The sequence below is a fragment of the Calonectris borealis genome, chromosome Z (assembly GCF_964195595.1).
Source record: "Calonectris borealis chromosome Z, bCalBor7.hap1.2, whole genome shotgun sequence".
Taxonomy (NCBI): Eukaryota; Metazoa; Chordata; class Aves; order Procellariiformes; family Procellariidae; genus Calonectris; species Calonectris borealis.
Genome location: NC_134352.1, coordinates 17,397,643 through 17,421,001, shown reverse-complemented (window position 1 = coordinate 17,421,001; position 23,359 = coordinate 17,397,643). Strand labels below are relative to the sequence as shown.

General features: G+C 36.9%; 1 protein-coding gene across 7 annotated transcripts in view; it reads right to left on the bottom strand.

Moving 5' to 3' along the window:
• The window catches only part of COMMD10 (COMM domain containing 10), a 114,057-nt gene that overhangs the window by 25,082 nt on the left and 65,616 nt on the right, over positions 1–23,359 (bottom strand). The window contains exon 6 of one of the 7 annotated variants that reach the window (XR_012670971.1): positions 8,265–8,382. The exons of 4 other annotated variants lie outside the window; for them this stretch is intronic. Coding sequence is in view for 2 of the 3 variants with exons in the window: in XM_075137302.1 (XP_074993403.1) it covers positions 4,221–4,337 (117 nt within the window). In the remaining variant the exon portion in view is untranslated. Of the gene's footprint in view, positions 1–776; positions 4,338–8,264; positions 8,383–21,661; positions 22,458–23,359 lie in introns of those variants that run through there. 2 more of the 7 variants (XM_075137302.1, XM_075137307.1) reach the window with 2 other exon arrangements.

Genomic DNA, 23,359 nt, shown 5'->3' with positions numbered 1-23,359 from the left:
CCACCTTTAGCCCAGCTTCTCTTTACTGAAGAATCCAGTTTTCTCTCTACATGCAGAACTCACGATTTGGGAGTCTTTTACTTCCTTTCAGAAAATAGAAGATGCTTAACTCCAGGAACAGGCAAAATATGACTTTAGAATGGAAATGAACTTTACAAAAGCGTGATTTCCTGCTTTTTAGCTATAATCAATATACAATTATTAAAAGTAAGAATCACGTTTCATGATTCTGAAAAAGAAATTTTTTTTTATTATTATTATTATGAAATTACATTGGTAATGAAACAGAATTACTGCTCACCATCAACCATCTTGCAAACATCCATTCTTTTCTTAATTATTTTTTCAACACCTGGATAATTCTTCAATTTTGCATTCCCATTCCTAAAGCTGAATCGCTTTTTTTACAAAAAGGTTGTTGTCCCTTATAGTTAGGAATTTCAGAACATTACATTATTTTTAAGTAAACACAATTACAAAGTGCAATAACTGATTCAATTACAGTTTCTTCAGAGTAAGTACATATTATTTCTTACATATTATTCACTTTGCAAATGTAAGAACCCAATCATTCCTTTTTCTAACAAATAATGAATAATAATAAATGTGTTAACTATTAATAAACTTATGATTTATTATTAAATTTATAGTAAAAATAATAAATTTAAGTAGCAGCAAGACTAAATACTAAAAATTATGCAAAAAGGACGTAATTGATTTTTCTTTCTTTGCTGCGAAAGCACCTACAACATCTCTAGATAGTAAAATATTCTTCCTTCCTTGTGCAAAACCCGTATGCAAGGTTATCACTTCAATGCATCTGCTTAGTCTCTTATTTCATAAAAATGTAGCCTGCTGCTCTACTGTAGAAACCTCCCAGCAACCTGCTACAAAAAACTAGACTTCACCTAAGCATGTCTAAATACGCTTCAACAGTTCAAATGCCTTTAGGTGACAGCATATTAGATTAGTATAAAAAGGATTTCCATCTAGCCAAATCTGGTAATGATTTGCAATAGTTGCCAACTGTTTATCAGCTTATGTTAAAAGAACAGCTGATTTCCATGTATATACAACTGGTTAGAGCTGCACAATTCAGAACAGTTCAGCTGACATATTTTTATCCATAAGCAGTAAACTGGGTAATGTGAGTAAACTTCTTAAATCGACAAAGAATGCAGATTTCTTGGTAGAATGTAGATGTTACATTCTCGTAATAGCTTAGTCTTTTCTAATCATTACAAAGTTGATACTACTATCACCTAGCCACCCAAAATGAACGTACCGCAGATTGTTTTTCTTTCCTCTACCAAACTTCAGAGAAAAAGTTTTGAATAATAAAGCAACAACTTCTCCGAATTTAGCAAGTATATTCATATTTATTGAAATAAAAATAAAAATATTTAATCCAAAATATTATTTATAGCACACAGAGCATTAGTACCCATTAAATTGCCTTATGTTTTTAACTCAATCGAGGACACCTTTTTGCTGGGTTGGGGTTTTTTTGGTGGGGTTTTTTTTTGTTTGTTTCAGGATCTGAGCACCTAAAATTTTATCTAAAGGACAACTGAGTAGACTATTTAAATTTCTTAATCTTAGTTGGAGTTTATAGTAAGCTAAACAAGAATAACATTTAATCATTCAGGTATGTTAACTTTTAAATCCAGATTTATTTACTTTCTAAGGTTGTATCTTTTTTCCCATCACAGGCAATGTGATATGTATCATTAAGGCTATGTAAAAATTCTAATTAAGAACAAAGAAATATTTTCATTGCATTTAACAGAATTCTGTGATTTTAGTCTGCAATTGTATTAACATCACTACAACTAACCACTCCAACTAACACTAAACTATTTCAATAAAGGCATATACTTGACTTATGTCCACTGCTTTTTTATAGGAATAAAAAATAGGCAAGATTGTTATTTTCCTAATACGAAAAAAACAAAGACAAGAATACTATAAAAACAGAATTTGCTCTAATGACTTGATGAATCTTGAGTCATAAAATAACAATGTTTAAGTTTAATGTTCTGCAGGAAAGTATACTGTGTGTGGCAGGAGAGGAAAGAGACATAAGAGAGGAAAAAAGTCTACAAGATACATAGTCTACATATACAGAAATATTTAAAGATGCTCAAGTTATTTTCTCTCCCTGAGTATCTGTCACAGCATTTTCAGAAACAGTATCTATACTTATGCAATTGTTAATGTTAGCATAACAGCTCTCTAAATTTATTCTGGCTCATGCCTGTTACGCTTATAAAATTCAACACAACAGCAGCACAGTTCTAGTTGAAGATCTTGCTGTGTCTCCTCAGCTGCCTATGCAACAATCTCAAACACAGGCTGCAGAGACAATCTTTGCTCTTCATTTAACAAACTTTTCTTCACTGACAGCCTTGGGGGTTTTTTTTGTCTTTGCAGTAATGAAGAAAACAAAGAACTTGCTGAATGCACATAGTGCCTTAGTCCTTGTGTACAGAAGCAGTTTAGTATTTGGTAACTCTGCAAATTTACGGGCATTTGTGTAATACAAAACAGCTCAACGTTTGGATGGCTTATGATTTCATAGTGCATCTGCAGAGTTCATGCATAATACATATTTTTCTGAGATTCATCCAAATAAAAGGAACTGAACAAACAGCAATCTGTGATGATGACATGGATGTCATCTTAGTTGGAAAATCTAGTGCTCCCTCGAAAGTAAAATAAGTAATTTTACCACTGCATTGAATATCACTTCAGAATTATATTGCAATAGCTAGTTTGAATATTTAGTAAGTCCAACCCTCATGGATAGTCTTTGCAAATCTAGTGCCCATATATGCAGAGAAATACTATATTTAGTCTTCTATATCATCAAGCATGAAGCTGTGCAGGGCATCCAGAAAGAGAAAGTGAATACAGATCCTAAGGAGTACTGAACACTTTGTATTTAACACTACACCACTGGTATAATCCTATACCACTAACACCTGCATTCTGTATACACCAAACATAGAGCAGAGTGACAGGTATAAAGGCAGGGAGAAATAAAAAGTAATTAATGATTTAGATACTTGAAGATGATTTACATCAGCCCTCCAAATTCTTCTACACTGCAGGATTCCTTAAGTTTCTTACAGAGCATAAATACAACAGGAGTTTAAATACTATTGAGAGAGAAAGCTGTCAGGGTAAAAGAACATTGGAATGAAAACAAATTGACATAAATTAGCCAAATATTCAGCTCAAATTCAAACGACGGTTCCTAAACACTGTGACAGAGAAGCCTGGAAGAGTCTTCCCATCAAAGTAATGGGGCCAAAAATCTGAACTAATTTTATAATGAAGATCACAGAATTTATGAAGAAGCTATATGACATAGCAATCTAATGAAAGCAAGGAAATAGTAGCACAAGGTATCACTTTTAGTTTCAGATTCTTAAATTCTCACCCAAAGAGTGATGACCCAAAATCAGAAGTTACTTCTGAGCACTATACCACTGGATATATTAGAAGAAAGCAACCTTCAGAAGTATTAGAGAATATTAGTTTCTCAAAGCACGCCAAATATTAACCCACATTAAAAAAAAGCCAAAAATACATTGTATGTTGACAGCTAAGATCAGCTAGTGCCACAAACCTCCCCTGAATCTTAAAATCACGAAGCTCAAGATTTAACAAGCAAGCAGCCTCCCACGTACCTTGCTCTCTGCCCATTGTTTGCAGCGCTGTTGATAATATGCCCCAACATGACATAAAGCTTTCAGTTCCACCTCCAACACATCATACATAGCAACGTGTATCTTAACTTCATCAAACCTACAAAATCTCAGAAGCAGCTTTGTACTATTGTGAAGCAACAGAACAGTGTATCAGATTGTCACACAGTCCATTTGTTTATTTTGCTTTAGTATTTGTGACTGCTGGTAAGATAAAAATCCACTCTGCCCAGACTCTCAGTTTAGTGTAGTGTCCCCAAGATTATTGGGCACTCTCCTACACCTAATTTTCCATCAAACATCCTAAACCATGTTAGACTCAGTGATGTCAGAAATAGCTTCAGGGAATATTGTATATTGTCACTGTGAAACAGGCACAGCAGGTTACTTCAGAGAATAATCTCTTTCATTAAATTTTTAAGAAGTGAAATATCATTAGATGATTCATTCCCTGCAATCTGTATTATTTTGTAAAATAATTGAAAAAAGGGTTCATTGATCCATGTTTTACTTTTTTCCTTTAATTCTCTTGGGCGCAGAGGAAAGAAAGTCTTCAAGACTCAGAGAAGCCGTTTCAGTTTTATTCCTGCATTTGAGCCGAGTCCCAGAAGGGCCAATCTGTAGCTAAATGAACACAAGCAGAATATTTAATTTTGCTACCATCATAGGACTGATTTCCACGCAACAGAAAGAAAATATTCTTAGTCAGCTCTTGTCCAAATTGAAAATCTCCAATCTTCGTATCTGTTTCCATAACGTCTCATCTCTTACAGCCTACTGCTTGTGTACCAAAAAACCCCAAAGCTTTCTTTATTCAAATTTTTCTTTAAGTGCAGTCTTCTGATGCTTCTCCCAGATACACAACAGAAACTAATTTTAATTTTCTTCTTGTGCCTTCATTCTACTAACGGATATATGAAGAACATTTAAACTGTATTGCTGAATTTAGGAGATTTTGTAGAAGAAGGATCCTTTCACACTTCAGTAATTGCATATAACTAAGCAATCTGTACTTGACTGAAAACAAGTTTTGTTGTTTTTAATGGAAGTTTCCTCAAATAGTAAGAAAAGCTTCCCATTCCTCAAAAATCGCTTTGCAAACTAAGGACCTGACTGAGGCACATTCTGATTTCTAAAAAGCAAACTTTTAAAAAGCTGACATCTTTAGTCTTTGGTTTAGAAGAAAGAGGAGCTATAAGCAAAACAATGACAAAGCTTGCTGTAAATTTCTTGTCAGGTGCCTGTTTGTATGAACAAACATGGAGTAAGTAGTAAATTCATATATCAGGAAGGATGAGCACTAAGAAAAATGAAATAAAAGACACTATGTAAATTCAAGCTAAGCGGTTCCTGCAAGCCACAGCTTAGGAGCCAGCCTGAATAACTTATTTTAAAGGATGAAAAATAAAAGGAACATTGTGCTTTCAAAAATATTTGGAAAGGAGCAGTGTTTCTCAGCACAGGACAAGAGCTAACACTATATGGAACCACTAAAAGAAATGCCTAGCTACTTACAAGGAGCTCTCTGTTGAGAATAACATGCAAAAGAAGCAACACATGTAAAACACACATTATAGATTTGATACAGAAGAAGGGAACAGTACCAGCATGCAAGAACAATTCAGAGTTTCAAAAATCTGAACACATCTTGAAATGGTCAGGATGTTTAATTTTGTATTGTGTACCATTTGCAGTTGCTGGTGAAAGATTTACAAGATTTTTGTTCTTAGTACTAAAAAGTTCATGGACTTGCATAGAGACGCAAAAAAAGGATGAAGCAGAACACCAAAGCAGGCCTCTGCTCTCTGGACACCTGCCTTTTTCCTCCTCCTCCTTAGATTATCTTTCCTTCTTTGAACGATAAATCTGCTTTACCATATTACAGCATTCACTTTTCAAAACATCCACTTTGGGATCTGGCATTTCCAAATAGAAATATCAATTCTAGGCAGACGGGGGAGGAGAAAGAAAGGGAGATAATCTAATGAGAGTAGCAATCCACTTGGGTTTTTATTCACTGTTGATGTGCTTTGGGATATATCATTTAATTAATATTACACAAAGATAACAGTTGTGCTCAAGGTAATCCTTGTAAAAATTCAGTCGGGAACATGCGCAGTGATCATGCTTCGATTGCAAGTAGGTCTCAGCAAGCTTTACAACGTATACAGAAACTATTCTCCCCTTCTCTGGTATGCTAGTAATTAAAATACAAATAATTGACATAAAGTTTTTATTATTAAGCTCTGTGATTTTTAAAAGACTTTAAACTAGCTTAGAAGTTCAACAAATATTCAGGAATAAAAATGTAAGCATGAAAAATGTTTCAGATTTCAACTACTGAATATGGGCAAAACATTTTGGGTGGCACACCACCTTGCAAACCGCTGTTGTGATCTGCCACAGGGTAAATCAGGATTAAAATGTGAAGAGGCTAAGAAATTATACACAACCTCATATCTTTCTTCTCCCTCAAATTTTCAAAAAATTCCTAAATGAACTGCAAAAGCTTTTATACTGTTTCAAGCTCCTTCTTGGGAACCAAACACCCAAACCCTTAATTTCTTATGGATATTCTGGTTGTTTCAGTTTTCTGACCTATTCTGGACTTCACCAGAACAGAATTGTAACCACACAGATGCCAAGAAAGTATCACCAACTTCCAACCTCCTCAATTTTTTTTCTTTTCTAGGCTGAAAGAATTTAAACTTTTAATAAGGCTGGTTAAGATTGCGCCAGTATAGCAACTTTCTGCTAGAAAAAGCTGAATTTGACATGTTCCTGCAGAAAATTTTAATTCTAATGAAAGCTTAGCTAGAAACCTGTCTTCTTTTCCGGCAGCTCCTCTGCCTGCCTCCTTGGACCTGAAGACTGTCAAGGACACAAGGCCAATGAGGCTCTCACATTTTTCACCAATCTGTCCAGAGGGCTGCTGCAGAGCATAAGTACCAGGACATCAACAGTTTGGGATTTCCAAACCAGTGCCAACCCTGGCTGATGAATGATGAAGATATTGGGGTTTCTGAGCTCTGGGCCTAACAGCAGCACCATCAGGGGCTGCTGGAAGCTTTGGCTTCCAAGTTCTTGCCAACAGGCTGTCTGGTGGCCAGCCAGACCCTCAAGGCTACCAGTGCTTCTGGGTGGTAGCTGGCCAAACATCTGCTACTCTGTCATACAGGGTAGGGTACAAAGTCAGCCAGGTTATCTCGGAGTCTGATATGTTCCTTGGCAAGAAACCAAGATTCCTATCTGTATGGGATTTTCCCACACCTACTGTTCGCCCTGAACAAGGCTTTGTAGTTACTACGGTCCTCCGTCTGCTTGATAAAGACAACTGTCTTTTGTTACAAAGGACAAAGCACGGTAATGATCTGTTTTTCATTTGTGTTGACGGTGGGTTTTGTAAGTGAATGCAATAGAAGAAGATGTAATAAAGTAATGTTTTTTTCTTCCCCCCCAACCCCGTCCCTCATTGGGACTTCATTTCCTAGTCCAATGCTGCGGATTGAACCACAACTGTGGTATCCCCCAAGGGAATCAGCCTGCCAATTAAAATGTGGTTTTGGACACAAAATCCAGCCTGTTTTTACATACACTGCAGTTAAAACATTTAAGTAGCAAAAGACATTACATATACCATGACATGTTGTATCCAGAAATCCTGAGCCATTCTGTATGAAATATCCAGCAATCAAATCTGAAGGGTAAAATCTAAGAATCAATGAATAAACAACTATTCATTAAATAATAGATTACTTTAGGCATTATCATATAAAATGGGCTAGATAAGCAGGAAAAAAGCCTTATAGTCAAACATTGCATCTGTTGCAATGTGAGCAACATATAAATGGGTTTAAAAGAGTAGTAAAATCATCATTTTCCGAGCACAGCCAGTAAACCAGGAAAAATAAAGTGGTTTCTTAAGTAAAATAAGCTTTGAAATGAAGTAGAAGTACACTGTGCTGAAATGGATGAGAAGCTGGTGAGCTGTCCAGTAATGATGCATTTAAATAAGCAATTTGGCTAGAATTTGCAGTCATCTGTGAATAATTTATCAAATTGAGTAAAGCAGCTCAAAAGCGCACACTGGCTAAAAACTGCTGAATATTTTTGCTGTGTTAAAATTCACACTCTCCCTCAGTTTCAGTTTCTTTTCTTCCAAATCCATAAAATGGATGAGAACATTCCTGTATGCTGCCTAGGTGACAGCTGATGACAGAGTATATTTTTCCTAAAAATATTCCTGAATAAAGACTGTAAAAATGGATAAAGTTTTTCTTCTTTCTCTGAAAAAAAAAAGGAAAAATACAACTATTAAAACATCATGCACGTTCACGCCGACACAGCATGCTCACCATCAGTAGATTTCTACACACTCTACAAAGTACGATCAGTTCCTGAGACTCAGGTACACTTGCTTGTCCCACAGTCTCCCGCCCTCAGCAGCCTATGCACAGCCTGTATCATAACACAGTCTTCATATACTAACTACCCAGAATTAAAAAAAAAAAAGCAAACCAGAAGCAGTGGTCTCTTCACTGCTTGTCTTACCCTATACTCTTCAGACACTGGAAAGGAATATTCAGGCTTCTTTTGGAAGGAATTCAGATACCAGCTTTACTGATTTCTTTTTGGGTTCGACATTTGAATATTTCCAATCCTAGCCTCACTGGAGAGAAGAAATGTTGCAGAAGAATTAATTCTAGCTAGTTGTAAAAGAATTCGCTCTGTAAGACAGGTGTGAAAAACTTTTGCACCATATCACTGTAATATGATCAGGAATAGCATATTTATTACTATGAACTGTAGAGTCCAGATCCATCACAAAGAACCCTCTGCCTCTCTAATTACAACACACTTTTTTTTATACCATAGGGATTCTTGTCCTTAGCCAGCATACTTACCTCAAATGCAGTGACAAAAAGCAACCTATCTCAAACATTTCAATATTGGGTCCCTTCTTTTCTACCGTAGTTTAGCCTTCATCAATATGTTTTTGCACATATACATAAAACTCCACTTTCTGGCACCCTGCCTCTGATATGGTGTAACTATTTGCTGTCCCTTAGTAATGCTGCTCACCAAAAAAACCTTATTCCCCCAGTTCCAACAAAAGCAGACTTTGCTCCAACTTGTAAAGCTCTCATCTTCCCTCTAAATTTCTTAAACACAACTTCCAGAAAGGGAATCCCTTCAACCTTTTACTGTTTAGCCAGCTCTAGTAATAATTCATCAAAAAAACCCCAGATTTAACCCTTAAAATTCAATCATTCCACTTGCTCGAACCAAAACCTTGATGTCCTGCCCAACATGGAAAATCCCCGAAAAAATTGTCTCTACTTTGTGAAGCTCATGGCTGCCTTAGTTGCCATGCCTCTCCTCGAAATACTGAACATCAAGGCGAACAAAGAGCATACTGACATGTTCAAAGTATTTAGCTTGACAAAGCCAAATGCCTCCAACTAGTAGATTTCTAGAATATTTCATTTATCAACAGAACAAAATGGCATTGCACAGCATATCACAGGAGAAATGTGGTATAAGATTAAGAAAAAATTAATTTTCCTAATTAAAAAAACTCCAGCAAAACCCTTCCACTTTACAACTTTGAGGACAGAATACTGAAAAGGTCCTAAAGCCTATTAATTAAAATGCTTTGGTTCATTTTGTTGAAGAAAGCGTTCAGATTAGTGAACCCCTGTAGAACTGATCACTATAATAATATTGAACTTAGTGAGACAGAACTCACGTTTGCACTAGGAAAAAGAGTGTTTCCTGTGCGTTTTTGGTTTTTTATATAACGACAGAAAAAAATCTGTCTGCTCAAGAGGAAAATATAGCCCATATTTCTTCGTGGATCCCAGAACAAGTTTGAAAAAAACTTCCGCTGACTTGACCTGACAATGACTTAAAAGAATATATAAATATTATATGTTCTAAAACACATACCTGCTACTAAAAATAATATATTCAGACACTATTTCAAATAAAATAAGTTCTACTAATGCAATCTATATTGCAGTATTCAGGGGATAACAGAATAGGAGCATGATGTAGCACCCCTCAACAGCTGCTCTTAAAATGTTGTATTTGAAATGCAGCAAACGGAATAAAGAAGGGGAAATTAATACAATCTTAACTCATGGGTACATAGATCATGAGTTAATTCTATTAAAATGTGAACAGAATTGTGTCAAAATGAAGCATAATGCTGAACAAACTTCCTTCGTCATTCTGGTTAAGTGAATTAAACTTTTCTTGATATATTCTCACTTGAGGTTCAAGAATCCATTACGAATGTCTAAACCAAGACTGGATAACATATTTCTTGTGGCTTTTTCATATTATCATTTTAATTTTCAAAATATCTCAAGAGGTGAAAAAGTATTAAAGATGAAAACACTTTTATAAAAAGAAAAAAAGAAAGAAAACCAACACAATTTAATTAGCTGAGAAACCAGAGCTTTGTTAAAAGTTGTAAATATAATAAAGAAGATTATCACTCAGCCACAGAAAAAAATCTCCCAGCATGCCTTTGAAGAAGGATATTTAAATTCACTAAAAGATCAATTACTGTTTGTAAGGATAACTATGAAAGTTAATAGAGAGCATTGGCAAGCGTTGTTCTCATAATAAGCCAGCAAAGTACCACAGATAAAGTAACACAAAATATTAAAGCTTTAGAGACTATGGCTCTCCCAAAACACAGCTCAATCACATACAAAAAATGAACAGAGGAAGGGCATTATCTGAGACTCTGGAAAAACTCAGTCCAGAAGTTAATATTCAAACTCTTGTTACGTTTTGGCATTACCAAGTACTCAAAATTCAAGTTCAACAAAAGAATTCTTCCTCAACTGGCTGCTCTTAAGATTTCCCCTTAAGGCACCTCCTGTGCTAACTCTTCCTTCCTAGATGCTTCTCCATCTGAATTACAACCTGTAAGGACTTGCTGAGCCTTGTACACAGGAATGAAGCAAGAAAACTTCAGCAATTTTATACCTGGACCTAAAAGCTTTGTTTGAAGAACCCTAGTGCTCTCTTCCAGGTTTTCCTATGAAAAGTGAAGATGGAAAAAAATATGGAAAAGACCACTCTTTATATGTTTTGAATGTCCCAAAGCTTAGTTAGTGCAGTTCAAGTGTGCCAGTGGTGTCTCACATGCTTTTAGATTGTGCCTTTGGCAATGAAAAATAATGTACTTGCCACCCCTGCAATGTGACCTTGGTTATGAAGTCAGGGAACTGCCAACACTCCCTGGGAACGTTTCAGTGACAAGGGTTCACAGATAGGAAAACCTCCGCAATTAGTAGAGGTTGTCCATCTTTTGATTTCTTTGGAGCTCGAAGATGAACTCCTGAAGAAAGCTATCGTCTGTGAAACCCATACAGGAAGGATAGCCAAGAGGCTGGACTAGGTGATGGTTCTCAGGGGCCTGAAAATTGCTACAAGATACATGAATAGATATGTGAATGAACTAGAACAATGTGTTATTGTTTATGCTGTATTCACACATTTACATTCCAGCACATATTTGCAAACACTCCAGCTGCATTCACTATGTTAACACTCAGTGTGGCAACCAGTGGAGTTATTAGCGAGAGCAGCCTGGAAGAGCTGCATCTTGCGATTTGAAAAGAGTATATATTTATCCCAAGGAATCAAGAATGCCTCCTTTCAGGGCTGAACTGAATTGATTGTGTGGGAATGATTCAGCTACAAAGGTTCCCTAGAGATGAACAAAAATGCCTTCGTGTCATGGAATTACTAATAGCCTACTGGCATATATGACAATGAATCCTGAAAGTATAGCGAGGGGTAAGTGAAAGGAGCATCTCAGAATGAAACCCCAGGCAAGTCTGGTGTAATTTGTGAAGAGTAAGTTCAGCGCTGGGAAAAGCCCCTGCTTGCCGTACCTATTTAAAAATCCAAAGTTTGCCAGGGAAAGGACGTGTTACGGCTTTGCCCTACAAAGCCTAGGTGTTCTGTGCCCAGAGCTGTCGGGGCACCTGCAGAGGCTGTGCACGAGCATGTGAAGATACAGCGAGGCATCATTCCAGAAAAGCAGAATTAAAATCCCGCAGTGGAAGCTGAACACATTAAATCATGCACTTTCTAGTTTCTAGAGACTTTGTATTAGCTATTCTCTACATCCTCAAAAACTACAGAGCACCAGTGAATAATCTTAACCCCATGTTAGTGAAGCTTTTATTCATTTATTTCCTTGGTCTTCAAAGCAACAAATTTCCTGGCAGGCCCTTAATTCAAAGGCCTAATCCTTCTATCTATTTATTTGGATTCTTTGAGGAGATACTTCTGAATACAGAATGCTCTAATTACTCCTTTCATTGCCCTTACATCATCCTCCCATTTCTCTGTTGTTCAGCACAGTCTGGTTCACGCTCCTGAGGTATCTTCCCAGAAAGGCAGACCTTAGTAAAGGTATGGGAAACTGAAGAGCAGAGGATGCGAGAACAGCAAAGGACTGGTTTGGAACAAGGCTGTAATTAAATGGTTATGAAAGAGCAGGAACCAGCAGTACGAGAGGAAGATGGATAGAGGCGGGACTTAGGCCTTGGGAAACTCTGACTTCATTTTCTGCTGTTACAAGTTTATTATGCAGTTTTGAGTGAATTGCTTAACACTTACCCATGCTTGAAGTTACACTGAGATTTGCCTGTATATAAGCCACTACTGTAAAAGTTCACAAGGAACTACAGAAATAGCCCAGTCACCTTATCAAAGCTTGGACAAGGTCCAAACCATCCTGCACCACCCAGATGAATAAAGCCATTATATTGACAAATATAACCTTTTCGCTGATATCTTCCTTCTTTAAACCAAGAATTTCACCAGTAGTAATAAAGGATGTGTCTGTGGGACCTAAATTGCTAACGGCCAGTGCCTTCAGGCTCACATCTTCTCATACGAAAGGCCTGTCTAACCAGTCGTGACGAGCTGTGCCTGAAAACCAGAGGCTGAGTGGACATTTTTAAAATGCTGCTAGCCAAAATACAGAGCACTGCTTATGAGCCCAGCTCTCCCTCCCAGTCTAGGGTCGTGCAACCAGCAGAAGGCAGGCTTTCTGCATTACAGGTGCTGGCTTCAGCCTCTGACATTTGTCCCTATCCTTCAGAGAAAGCTACGGGTGTATATGAGGGGAAGAAATGAATAAAGTCTCTTAAGAGCACAAAAATAAATCTTACTGGACGATTTCCACCAGACTAGTTAATGTCTGTGCAGGAAATCTGGCAGACTGTTGATCACTCTTAGGAAGTGACCAGCTACATGGAACCATCAAGTCTCAGAACTTAAAACCTCCAGCGGGGAACCAAACAGGTACCCTGGGTTTTTTTGCATAAGAAAAAGGAAAGTATTGTGGTACGTGTATAAATTAGAAGCAGAAAATACTGTTGCCAGACTTCTTAACTTACTTTAAAAGTAAAAATATTGCAGGCATCCTCACCCTAAAACAAAATAAATGTGAACTGTCAGCACTATTTCACAACCACAAGTCCATTCAGGTTTTGTATTTTAGAACATTCAGGGTAACTGAAACAAAAAGGAGCTTAACTATAGCAACTCGGTGTTCAAGAATATTAATTATGGTAATGAAATACAGCAAATAGATCAGACAGAACGATAACACAGGCACAAGGAAAATTATTCTTTCTTCAACAATTTGTTATTGTTAGACTTCATCTCTTCTGACCTGCACAAATTGTATGTTCCTACCTTTTGAGAGGACATTAAAAGAAAGTTTCTCCCTTACTTTTCTTCCACAGTGGATAAAGCTTACACTTGAACAATAACAAGCAACAACTGGAATCAGTTCAAACAGTAGCTTGGGTTGCAAACCGAGAAAATGCAGCTTCTTACTACATTGAGCTATTCCTGTTCAATTTTAATAATACTTTGATTAGGAAAAAAAAAACCACCTCAGCTACTGTATAAGACTATTACACTTTTCCTGTTTTATACAGTTTTATAGTATTTGGAAATCGATATGACTCAAGTAGCACACAAAGTACTGAAAATAGAAACACCCAATGGCTCAGCAGGATGCAGCATCCTTGAACCTTCAAATGAGACTTACAAGAAAGAATAATTCCTGTAAAATATGGCACTTCATCCCAAGTATTACTTTTGTACAGTTTCCAGAAAACTTTTATAATTACCATTATAACATGGCATTAGGGAAAGCAATATTCCACTTGGTCAGCACTAGGGGCACAATTTTAGAAAAAAATTACACATAATGGTGTCTACTGAATCTCATCTCTCACAAAGATTACTGCCCTTTTGTAAGTCACACAACCCACACTGCAAAATGCAAAATTTGTCGTCAAAATGTAATTCATTAAGGAAATGCTGATTAATTTTCTCACTCCCTTGTTCTTTCATTCCAATTTGGGGAAATTTTTCTGTTCCCAGAGCACTTCTCTTTTACTTGCATGATACCATCTTCCTAAGATATATGTAAAGTTGTCTATTTATGGCCATCCCTACTGTCCTGTCTACATTTCTATATCACTTAGTCTCCTGTGATTTTCAGGAGATTTGGTCACTCCATTCCTGCACGATAGTCATGGTCTAAAATTCACCTTTATTAAAAAGCTTCCGTGCAAAAGGATTTGATTCATCATTTATTACTCCATTACAGAAACATATAGCACCATGTGGCTTGGAGAAAGATGAAAATCCCAGTGTGTGAGTTTACTCAGTGGAGGCTTGGGAGCTGCTGAGTGGGCAAGGAAGAGTAAGGAATTGTACAGAAGGGGACATTCAGGCTTGCTGAGGCAGGAACAGCACTGTATTTATGAACTGCTGCTGCTCCTGTTTTATCCCATGAACTTGGACATTTTCCTAAGCAGCAAGATTGCGGTCAAAGGCTGCTGCCATCAGACACGCACCTCTCCAGCTGCTCGGGAGAATTGCAAAGGGGATTCCACAGGAATTCAGGCTGAACAGAAGTAAGTATTTCCACACTTGGGCAGGGGATGCTTTTAGTAGGAGTTCTTGGCGCTCCTCCATTTTCATTTTGTCTATCACAGTACCTACAGCCCTTCTCATAAAACATCCTTAGAAAGGCAGTCAGCGTCCAGGGAAAAGTTCAATGATAACAGACACCAACCATTCACACCATTCCTTCCACACAGGTGCACTTCTTTGAATTTGCAACCCATTGTACCTTTCTCTTCAGAACCAGAGAGGTATCTTTTTCAGGAACAAGCAGCAACAGTACTTTATCTACTCAGTCTGCTTCACCTTCTTATAACATTACACAATAAAGTTAAATTATAGTTTTGCCTTCTAGCCTCAGTTCAGATTTAAATAAAACAAAGTATCTCATGAGAACCATGGGACCTACAACATGCTGAAGAGCAGAGCGAAAGCCAATTTAAGTGTTGGAAATTAGGAAAAAAGTGATCTTGATTTGTACAGCTATTAAAGAAAGGCTTTATTTCTGAACATATAAGCTTCATAAAGGTAAGATAAATTTATGTTTCTCAACAATCCAGCTTTTAATATCTTTAATATCTTTTAACTATACAAAATGCTAAGAATAAAGAATACAAAATAGTGCTAGGAATGAAAAATAAAACCATTTAGAGGACATCAAATATATTTTTAAATCTAAAATAATTCAGAAACTGGGCTACACTTGTAGTCTACTTTCCCCTCAGTAAGACAGTAAGGAACAGATCTTGTGATACTATTATCACCACGGCAAATCTAAAACACTGATTTTACATTTATGCTTAAACATTTCCTAAGCATTACAATATCCATGAAAGACATACGCGCTAACGTGACTTACAAAAGAAATTCTTGTAACACTATTGTTCACAGACTTCACTTCTGTAAAATTGCCAGCCTCACGCATTGGTTGTTTTCCTAAGACCAAAAATAACTTCTTTTGTCTATTCTTCAAGGAAACATCTTCAATCACATTTCAGTAAATAGCTTGACTTCTTTAATTAGACTGCTTTTCCAATATATTTAAAGTGGACTTTACATACTGATCTATTTATTAGAGTAAAAGATGAAAAAAGCCCAAACAAAAAAGTCACCTGTATTGTTCATTCATTCAGAAATTTCATGGGGAAAAACTGAGTCTCTGTAGGGCTGGTGAGTCAATACAGTCCCACACACAACTGGAAATTTGTCAAGAGAGATGTAATTCGAAGACAATTTTTTTGGAAATACAGCAAATGCTTAGTGTACTTTCAGAAGATCATCTTGAAAAGTGCCAGAATGTGCAAGGACTCAACAGATGCAGTTTCTGTTGCAGCAATACTATTGTATATTAACTACAGGTTTTAACAGCCCATCACTTCTAACAGAACAGCTAGTAAATTACTTTTATCAAAGGATGTATATGTTTAATACTGTCATTTGTTTAGACTAACAAACTGCTTTGAAGCATATGCATTTAGCATCTTAAATGCTTAAAAAAAAACCCAAAACAAAACTCAAAAAAACAGAGAGCATATGTCATATTCTCATTACTCCATTGAGGTGATCAATGGATTAACTTTTGTCCATTTAAGAAAATATAAAATGTGAACATAAATCCCCAAGCAATTTTGAGGCAGATGCAATATTTTTTATCTTCTGATCCTGGTTGCTCCAATCCAACAGAGTATACAAATCCAACCACTTTTTAAATACCTGAGGAGTCCCATGGAAGACAACAGAAGTATCACAGATGCAAAGTTAAGCACATGTAAACGGTCTGTTGGACTAGAGCTCCCACACAGTAACATGTAAGATAAAAACAATGAAACCTTACTGAAGAGTTCAGGACTTGAATGGCAAGAGCTTGACATTTCTTTAAGACAGATCAGGAAAACAACCAAAATATTTGAGAACTTTTATGGCAATCAAGGGAGGAAAACAGATCTTTCATATGGTTGAGTGAATAAGTAATTTTCTTGAAGACGTAGAGAAGCTAAAACTTGAAAAAATAATAAATTGATAATAATTAAGTATGGTTCTTAATGGATTCTGCGCCTGTGTGCACACACTTGTGTGGTCCAGACTGAGCATTTACGACTTCTCTTTCTTATGTGCACTCTTTCTGCCAGATACTATGTGAGCTCATTCTGCAGCTTTTCATTTAGTCAAGGATTTACAGGGAGCAATACGTCCTGCACGTGAAATAAGCAGGAAAGAAATTACCTTTGATACCTCTTTTTTCCAAACTTAGAAGAAAACAAGTAATAGATTCAAATTGCTAGGGGATGAGAAGACAAACACTGACTACACAGATGAGGCAAGTTTTACTACTTTAGAGAAAAGGACTCATCAGCCCAAGAGCAGGAACCCAGCTATTAAACTGCCGGAACACTTTACAAGCCACAGCACCAGGTACTGGTAAGACCTCATCAGAACTGCTACATGCAAATCTGGTGATCCATTTTCAAGAAATATGATTCAATCTGGCACAAGAACAGGAAGAGGATGCTAGGAATTTCAGGGAATGGAAAGCTTATTTATATTAGCAACAAAACCAGCTTGGCTTACATAAGGATTGCAATACAATGACAATTAGGGAATAAGATTGCTCTTTAAATGTCAGAGGAAGTGTCAGAAAAAACCTCTTAGGATGAAAGATAACTCATACACAAAAAAAAAAAAAGGAGGGTAGACTTTGAAAAGAGACCAAATATTAGAACGTTCATCCTCCTCTGGTCAAACACCTAGTAGCACCAGCAAAGGTAAACCACCTAACTAGAGTAAAGATGCATATAACTCTATCACACAGCTAGGAGATGTCTTTCGGTTTCATTCTACACATACTCGTTTTTCCCTTAGGTGACACTTTGTTTTCAATATGCCAAAGTGTATCACATAATTAGCACAAACATTCAAATATGTAGCTATAAAACTTGCAGCGGTAAATACACTGAAGTACCACGGCCTTAGTTTCTACAGTTTATTATTCTGCTATGAAAACAATTAAATTATATGCCACTAGCCCCCAAGATGAAGAGAAAAGAATGTATTTCAACATATGATTTAGCAACTCTTGAATCTGATTACTAAACCAGAATAACATTAACAAAAATAACAGGTATTGAATAACTTGGGGCAGGGGGAAGAAATCTGACTTTGGTAATGAATTTTAAAAAGTGTGTGGCTTGTTTTTAAACATAGAAAATGGGAAAAGGTGAGAGGACTCTACTAAGCAATCCCCAAAATATATATCAACATTTCCAGATTACTCCCTCTCAGACTAGGTTCCAGAACATACACCCATTAGTAATAAGAATTGTTACTGAAACACCTGAACTATTTTAAATCTAATGAATCAGCAGGAGTAATACACATGGTGTCGATATACCAGCCAACTCTTCTCCTCTGGGAATGGCACAGTTCATACAAAGAGGTGAACAACTCCTTAAATACTCACTGTTGAGTAAAACTTTGAGAACCAAAAAATAAGGTATTGTTCAAAATGGCAAGGCTTCACAAAATGAAACCACAAGCATAGCAGCTGTCATAATAGAAACCCATATGAAATCTCTTTGCTGTCGGTTTCTGTGAAGAAACACAAACTTTCAAGGCCAAGATTTGGATAATAACCTTGTGGACCCTTTTAGGCATTCCCATCTCTCCAGCTCCTGTGTATATTTCCCTGCTCTGTAACAAAGATATTACTCTTTTTCTCACACTTGTGCGCACAGTAGCTGGCAATACAAATAATTTCCATAAACCAGGAATCCGAGTTGTCACCTGAATCGTTCCATTATTGGGACCATCATACATGTTCTGAATTTGTAATATTCAGCAACTCCTAAAAAAGAGCTTATTTCAACTTGCTTTTGACAGAGGTGAAAAATCTTTGCAACACAATTACTAGTAAAAAACTGAAATGCACGCAGCTTTTCTACCTTGCGTGTTTTTATTATTGGTAGAGTATTTAACCTATGCGATGCCACTGGAAGCAATGCAAGGGACCGTGGCAGCATCTACTGCACATGAGGGCAAATATTCCTGCTTGCCAGCAGAAGCCAACTCACCAGGCAGCGGCAGCATTCGGCCAGGCTGGCCTTGGTAAGATACACAGCAAGGTCACGGTAACTTCACTGCCCACAGCAACCAGCTGCCCCGGGCAGCGGCACCGGCTGGGACAGCCCTCCCTGAGGCACGAGGCTGTGCATTGCCCATTTGGTACAAGAACACCATGTTTTCAGAAATAGTGAGAGAAGCTCTTGTGACAGTGGAATAGCAGGTTAAGATCTGACAATGAACTCGAGTTGAAAGAGAGGAATTAAGGACAACACTGTTCTTCAGACAAATGATTTTGATGACAATTAGGTAGAATAAAAAGAATCATGGAAAACAGAAAAAAAATGGAGAAAAGCATTGCTTACACCCAAAGTGAAAATTCCAGTCTGCTTCAGAATTAGCCTACCCTGCTGAACAAGATAGATCCATAAATATTCTCCATTAAATATACCTAAGTAAAAAAAGATAGTATTTCTCTTCCACTTTGTAGGGCAAGCGTTTAACTCCATCCTGATGGGATGTCTAACAGCAGTGTGTCACCAAAGAGAGCAAAGGATTAAAAAGACAAAGATCTGATTTTTGAAATAGATATTGCTTTCAAAGAGACAGACTAGTGATACTCCATTTTGCAAATTAAAAATGCAGAATAGTACCATGAGAAAGAGCCTGTTCACCATTGTTTTAAATATGTTCCATATGGTCTTTCAGGCTAGAGTGTTTTCATAGCCTTTAATGAAAGAGCATGAACATTTAAGAGAAAAAATACCTCTTATTAACCTTCAAAAAACCTAAAATGCACCTTTCGGGGCATACGAAAATTCAGATCCTGGCAGCTGTTACTAATGATGAATTATGAGTTATATACCAGCATAGCTAGAGATTTTCTGGAAAAGAAGTTGCATCCAATCTGGAATTTCAGAACTCATCTGAAACTAGAAGTGTGCCAGAGGCATATGTCAATTTGTTTGTTTGCCTTATATTTTAATTAATTAATTTACTTATTTTAAATCTGTTTTGCATGTGGGCAAAAGGTGGGGGGAGGGGGAATTTCCTGTAACCGACTTTATTTTTGCAATAAATACCATGTTGCTTCTTAACACAATTTTATTCTCACAAGAATAACAATACCATTGTTTCCTTATCCTCCCCTAAACACTAGTCTCTGAAGTGATTACAGCTAGATAACAAGCTTTAAAGGATAGGAAAATTCAAAGAGTTTGTAAGAGGGAAACAAAAATAAGGCTACTTGGGTATTCAGTAAAAGACCTGCATTCAGAGACCTTTTTCAGGTAAAAAATGAGCCATTTTACATCCTCACACAATCCCATGCTCGTAGCCACAGAGAAGGTAACAAGCTAAATATTAAGAGGTGTACCATTTTATTGTGAGTTTAACGAAAACTCCAAACACAATTACATTTCGTTTTTATCCAGACTAAGTTAACCACTACTTACTGTTATGCCTTATTCATCCAGACTGGGTTCTAAAATGATCTTTTTCGTCAAAAGCTTCTGGTGAGGACCCAGACAGAATAATACTTATACTGACATGTCTGAGCCACTTGGGTGGTACAAATGCGAGTGGCTAAAAATTACATATGCTTTGTAGCCACTCTTTACTGAATATCAGTACTCCATGGAAAAGCATCTTGGAAACTTAATACAATGATGTGCACAAGTAAAGTCAATTGTATATGGCTTTTACTGAGACTAACAAATCTATATCACTGCCTTTACTTTAGAGTTACATTACATTTGAAGTGCATCCAGACAAGATACTTACACACCCTCCCTGCTTTTTCCCTCTCTCATCAAGTATCCATATAACACACAAGCACTTTATCACTTTTATTTTTCCAAGGTTCCTGCCATAGCGGATTTACTCAGAGCAGATGAAATCTGCATGAGATGCAGAAAATACTAGATGCTCTGGAAACTGTTGAGGTAGCTTTGCTTATTATTTTTAATGACAATTTCTTATAAGTATGGTAGATTTACATGTAGATGTATTCATTCCTTTTCACATGTTTCTTTGGGAAATATGATCTGAAATAGAATCCAAGGAACAGATTCAAATGTTCCTAGGAAAAAAAAAAAATCTATATTCTCCTCCATAAGCTCTGACCCCAAGCCTAAAGAGTCATCCTCGCTCCCATAAAATGAACGAAGAATTCTCTGATCTTCCTAAGCCGGTTTTTGTTCTTTTCAGAGACTTTGCAATGGAAAGATTTGCATTATGGCACTCTTTCCTGAAACTCTTTTTTATTTTCTCCTTGGAAAAAAAAACAAGTCTTAGAATTTTTTTCTCTATAGAAGAGTGACCTCTGCAGTCAGTCTTTGCATAGCTCTTAATGCTGTTCTTTAATCTCTTTTTCAGTGTCACAGATTTGGGGAGGTGGGGGCGAGAGGGGGATGGAGAAGTGAAGAAACAGGAAGAAAAACAAAGAAAATTATCAACCTCTCAGAACTCTGATATCGAGCATTTCAAATGTAGGTGGTTTCCCTCTCCCCTTCCTTTGCTACAGGATGAAAAATGGTTCCAGATTTTGAGGAAACAAAACCCAAAACCATCACCAACACAGGAACCGTGCCACTCCACGCCTTCTTCTGCAGTACTGAAAGAAATTTAATCCTGAAATGTTCACTCGAGAGGTGACCCCTCTGAATCTGTAGAAAAGGATTCTGAACCTACTGCAGACCACAAGTTGAATCAACAGTGGGATGATGCTGCCCTCTCTAGTGCATTAACAGGAGTGTTGTATACAAGACATATGGAGGTTTTTTGGTTTGGGGTTTTTTTGGTAAAGTGAGGCATCAGCTGTGTCCAATTTCAGTTACTTTACTTCAAATGTAAACAAACTGAAAGCAGCAGCATGAAGTAACATTCAGAGAACGTGATTTACTAAAATATTGAAAAAATTAATTTGTTTAGAATAAAAGAGATTATCGAGGGCATATTCACATCTTGATATATTCACAAGACTTATAAAAGAGATCTTTACTCCACGGCCACTTCACATGGTAAAAGCTGGTAAATGGACCAATTTGCAGTAAGGGAGATTTAGTGTCAATATCTATACAGCTGCAAAGATTCCCTTTCCAGTTATAAGATAATTCGCCCCACTAGAAAGTATATAAGAAACTTAAAGAATCTCTGCCACTGGGAAATTGTAAAGAACAGTTAAGAAATATCTCCTGGGGACGGCTTAAGCACAATGCATCTTTGCATCAATTTGCTTTTGCTTGCCAGTGTCACTGACACACTGTAAGTTCAAAAGGACAAACACAGGTAGTGGGACCAGAGACTCCTTCCTACTTGCCACCTTCTCTATTTGCATTCAGAGTAGTGTGAGAATGTAGGGTACCACAGCCAGCTTCCAGCGCAACTGGGGCAGTTAGCATAGGTATTTTTACAACCAGCCCAAAGTCTCTACCTTGCTGCCTGCAGGATCTTTGCAGCACTTCAGGCCAGCCCACTACGCGTTGTGCCCAAAATGCCTGCAGCCACCTATGCCTGTATCCGGAGAAACAATCATCAGAAAATTTTCTGCGGTAATAGAGAATAAATGCAAATTCAGCAATACTGAGCAGGATGACATTTTTCATGTCCTTACGCTCCTTCATCTAAACAGGCAATACAACAAGCCTCCACAGAGTGGGTGAAGACGGAAGGGACTTCTGGAGATCATACAGTCCAACCTTCCTGCTCAAAGCTTCTCCTTTCCACCTGTCGAAAATGGATTAATCTGAGTGTTCAACAAGTTCAGTCAATCCCAGCCTGTTTCAAATGAAGATTTGGATCTGCCATCAAGGAGCAGCAAACAAGAGTTTGCTGAATAAATGAAGGATTTTGTTAGAAAATCAGAAATTATTTATTAACATGCCCTATGAAAAATTAAAAGCCATTATGAGAAATTTCTTCCTTGTCCCCAGATTAATATATGTTTTCATATATACCATAATTTCAGGCTACATTTTATTAAATGAATGACCAGTAGCTGAAAGAAAAAAAATAAACATACTGTCACGACTACGTAGTAAAAGAAAAAAACCTAAACAATACTTTCCTTTTATATTCCAACAAAATGCAATAAAAAGCAGCCCTAGAAACAGTCCTCTTCACAAATTCTTTTTCAACATCAAGATCAACTAAAAACCATAAAAACCATCTAAGCTTATGCAGCCCATTTTGCAAATAGAGAAAGGTGCAATGCATGAGATGATCATAAAATAAGTGTTAATTAAACATTTGTTCAAGATCACGTTTACCATACATGGCACACAAGCCACAGAAGTTAGTATAAAATAAAGTAAAAAATCCTAAAGGCTTTTCTACTTGTAATTGAGTGAAAGTAGAAAAGCTGCCTTGCACTTTCAATATTGCTTATCCAGAAGGTGGTGTATCTTTCTGATATAAAACATCCTGTCCTAAACAAAGAAGTCTCTGCTCCTGGAGAGAAAAATCTTAATTTTGAAAGAATGGGTTACAAAGGAATAATGAAGAAAGTCATGTTTTGTAAATCTACTCAGGACAATGGTATTGCAAGCACAACGGAGTGCATCAGTTAGAACTCGGAGACCAAAAACATAGCTTGGATTTCTATAAAATCACCATACAAATTGTATTGT